The sequence below is a fragment of the Centruroides sculpturatus genome, unplaced genomic scaffold (assembly GCF_000671375.1).
Source record: "Centruroides sculpturatus isolate CEXI.00-Female unplaced genomic scaffold, Cexi_2.0 scaffold422, whole genome shotgun sequence".
NCBI lineage: Eukaryota > Metazoa > Arthropoda > Arachnida > Scorpiones > Buthidae > Centruroides > Centruroides sculpturatus.
The window spans coordinates 385,595-388,768 of NW_019384777.1; the positions used below are offsets into that span (position 1 = coordinate 385,595).

A 3,174-nucleotide genomic window follows, 5' to 3' on the forward strand; every position below is an offset into this window, starting at 1 on the left:
ATAATATTATTATTATTTAAAAATTTATAAAATGAATTTTAAATATCAAGTCATTATATTAAAAATAAAATAATTTCTGATAGCTGTATAATGTTCAATACAACATCTTTAATTCCCGAATATTTAATTAAAAATAATAACAGTCATGTTTTAAAATAAATATTTATTTTAAATCATCATCAAATATTAAATTAAATGCTATAGAAGTCGATATATAGGGAATAATTTGATATATGTACAGGTTAAAAAAATTTTCATTTTTCGAGTAATAGGTCTAAAAATGTATAATTTATCGTTTCTTTAAATAACTTTAATGTTTTAAAAGTAAATAATTATATTTTTCTTAAATTTAAAAAGTAAATTTCTTAGTAAATTAATAATTTATTTTTAAAAGTAAGCGAAAAAACCTTAATGAGTGATGAAAACTGAATACTTTTCAGTTATACATATACCTGTACACTAATACAAATATAATTTTTACTATTTACATATTGAATAAATAATACTGAAATAAGCTTTATAGGTAAATATTTATATTTTTCTTAAATTTTGAAATTAATAAAGTAATAATTTCTCCTGAAAACTAAATGGAAAATCCTTAAACGGGTGATAAAAAATAATTGCATCTCACTTGCATATATACATTAAAATTTAAAAAAATATATGTTTTATTAATTATATTAAATTTATTTAATAATTTGATAAACGATTTAAGTAAATAAGTATATTTTTCTTGAATTTCCTAATTAATTCATAAGTTATCCTTAGAAATAAGTAGAGAAACTTGAATGAATGGTGAGAATTAAATACTTCTCACTTCTAGCGAAACTGACAGGCAATCATTTACGTCATTTCAATGTTTTTAATGCACAATAGCAGCATGAAAATTGTCTCTTTTGAAAATTGTATACCTCAATTTATCATGTTTAAAGTTAGAAATGATGCAAGTCGCATGGAAAACGTTGAAAATACTCAATTTTTATCGTATGGTGTTTTTTAATGTCAACAGTTAACTACTAACATGAAAGTTAATAATTTATAAAGCAGTATTTTTTTAATGTTAATGTTAATTATAATTAAATCTTTCTTTAAAAAATACGTTCTTTTAAATTTTTATTGTAATTTTGTCGATGGGATAACGAATTTCAATAACCGTAACTTATCGAATATTAATGGAAAAATAGGATATTTTAGAAACAGCTTGATATTGATAATCGAAGCATTTTGTATAGAAAAGATAAAAAGCTAATGTTCTTAAACGGTAAAGTATTATTTTTAAATACATAAATTATTAATAAATTTTATGATTTCACACACATATATTCCTTATACAATATTTTTATTGTTTATGTAAAAATAATAAGTTAAAAATTAATTTATATAGAATATTTTCAGTCCTTTAACATCTTAAAAATCTTTTTAGACATATATCTTTAAAGTATAATTGATTTATTTTCAGTGTAAGATGTAAAAATATATATTATATTAAGGAATACGTTAATATATGATTATTTAAAAAATAAATTTATTTTGAACAGGTAGAAACAATTGTGCTGTTTGTAGTACTGGAAACAACCGCTAGATGTCTATAAATTTATTAACGTCACAACAACCAGTCAAGTAGGTAACTTAGCTGAACGACACAACACATGAAATACATAAAGAGTGGAGTTGCATATCGGTTCATTAATGTCCGAACTGTGGTCACAACTCGTGCACTATGACCAGAGAAGGCAATCAACAGTCTAATGCCTATTTTGCTCTGGCCATCGTGCTCTTGATGATATTATGTGTTGGATTATTAGTTGCAGTTATGAAAGGTTCTCTCAACCATGAATTATCAGCAGCAGCAAGTCGAAGATCGCGTAATAACAAAACACAAACCGTTAACCGGCCAACAATTTTACAGGATACTTTAGTAGCCGATAATGCAACTACCGAGATATTCGTTACAGAAATTCTTACCGAAGCAACTACTACAGTTACCGAAACTCCTGATTGGCATAACAGTAGATTACCAGAAACGGTGTTGCCCGTTCATTATGATCTCACCCTTTGGCCTAATGTGACCTTAAATAAGTTCACTGGCCGTGTTGTTATCACTACTAGATTTGCGGAAGCTACTGATATATTAATTTTACACGCTGTGATGTTAAACATAACTGAAGTTGTATTAACTCGAGCTTCTGACTGGACCGAAGTAAAAGTCATTGAAAGTTTCAGTTATCTTCCTAATGAATATTGGGTGTTAAGAATGGATAAGATTTTACTACCTGACACTTACAGGCTGCATTTTCGTTACGAAGGAAATCTTTCTGAAGATTTAATTGGTTTATACCGAAGTTCCTATAGTAATTCTTTAACTTCAAAAACAAGGTAAGTGTGGCATTAGTTAAGTTCCTAAAACAACTTCAAGGTATGTTGCATTGCATATTAATGAACGTTTTTAGAATATCTTGACTTCAATTATTGTTCTTAATTAGAACTTTTTATTATTTCCGCCGTTATTTTAAGCTAAGTGTTTCCTCCTTTAAATATAGTTTATCCTTATTAAAACTCTTAATATTTTAAATTATTTCTGGAATTATATTAAAGTAGCATCTTGAATGAATGAATTCTCTCGATGTAACATACGTAAGTGTAGCGTAATGTTAACAACTAAATTGTTAATTCCTGATACCTTATAAATAATTAACACCTTACAAATGAAAAGTTTCTATGCATTTTTTAAAAATATTTTTATTGTAAATTAATCTATAACAAGTATATATATAAATACACCGTATATAAAGTTAATTAAAGTTTTATTTTATGCTCTATATCTTATGTTTAGATAAGATTTTTATCCAGTAATTTTAGACTGTTATATTTTGAGGTAATTTTAGTTGCTAAACAATTTACGTTAACGATATGAATTAACATAGATGCTATTTAAAGAACAATAGTTATCATCGCGAGTTACGTAGCGCTGATTTAACAAGGTAAATTTAAATATAAAAATTATAAGTTTCAATCAAAAAATATAAATTGTTCTTATAAATTAATTATCTAAAATATTTTAAGTATTAAATTTCACTATACTGATCTCTTTTATTTAGAAAAAAATATTAAATATTAAAGTAGATTTTATAGAATTTTATTATAAATTTATTTCTTATTTAATTATAATTAAAT

The 3,174-nt window shown here is 24.6% G+C and overlaps 1 protein-coding gene across 1 annotated transcript in view; it reads left to right on the plus strand.

Annotated features, from left to right (window-relative positions):
- The window catches only part of LOC111629103, an 83,892-nt gene that overhangs the window by 33,915 nt on the left and 46,803 nt on the right, over nucleotides 1-3,174 (plus strand). Inside the window, exon 2 of the mRNA XM_023372967.1 lies at nucleotides 1,539-2,376. Coding sequence (XP_023228735.1) covers nucleotides 1,721-2,376 — 656 coding nt within the window. The 5' untranslated portion in view covers nucleotides 1,539-1,720. The remainder of the gene's footprint in view (nucleotides 1-1,538; nucleotides 2,377-3,174) is intronic.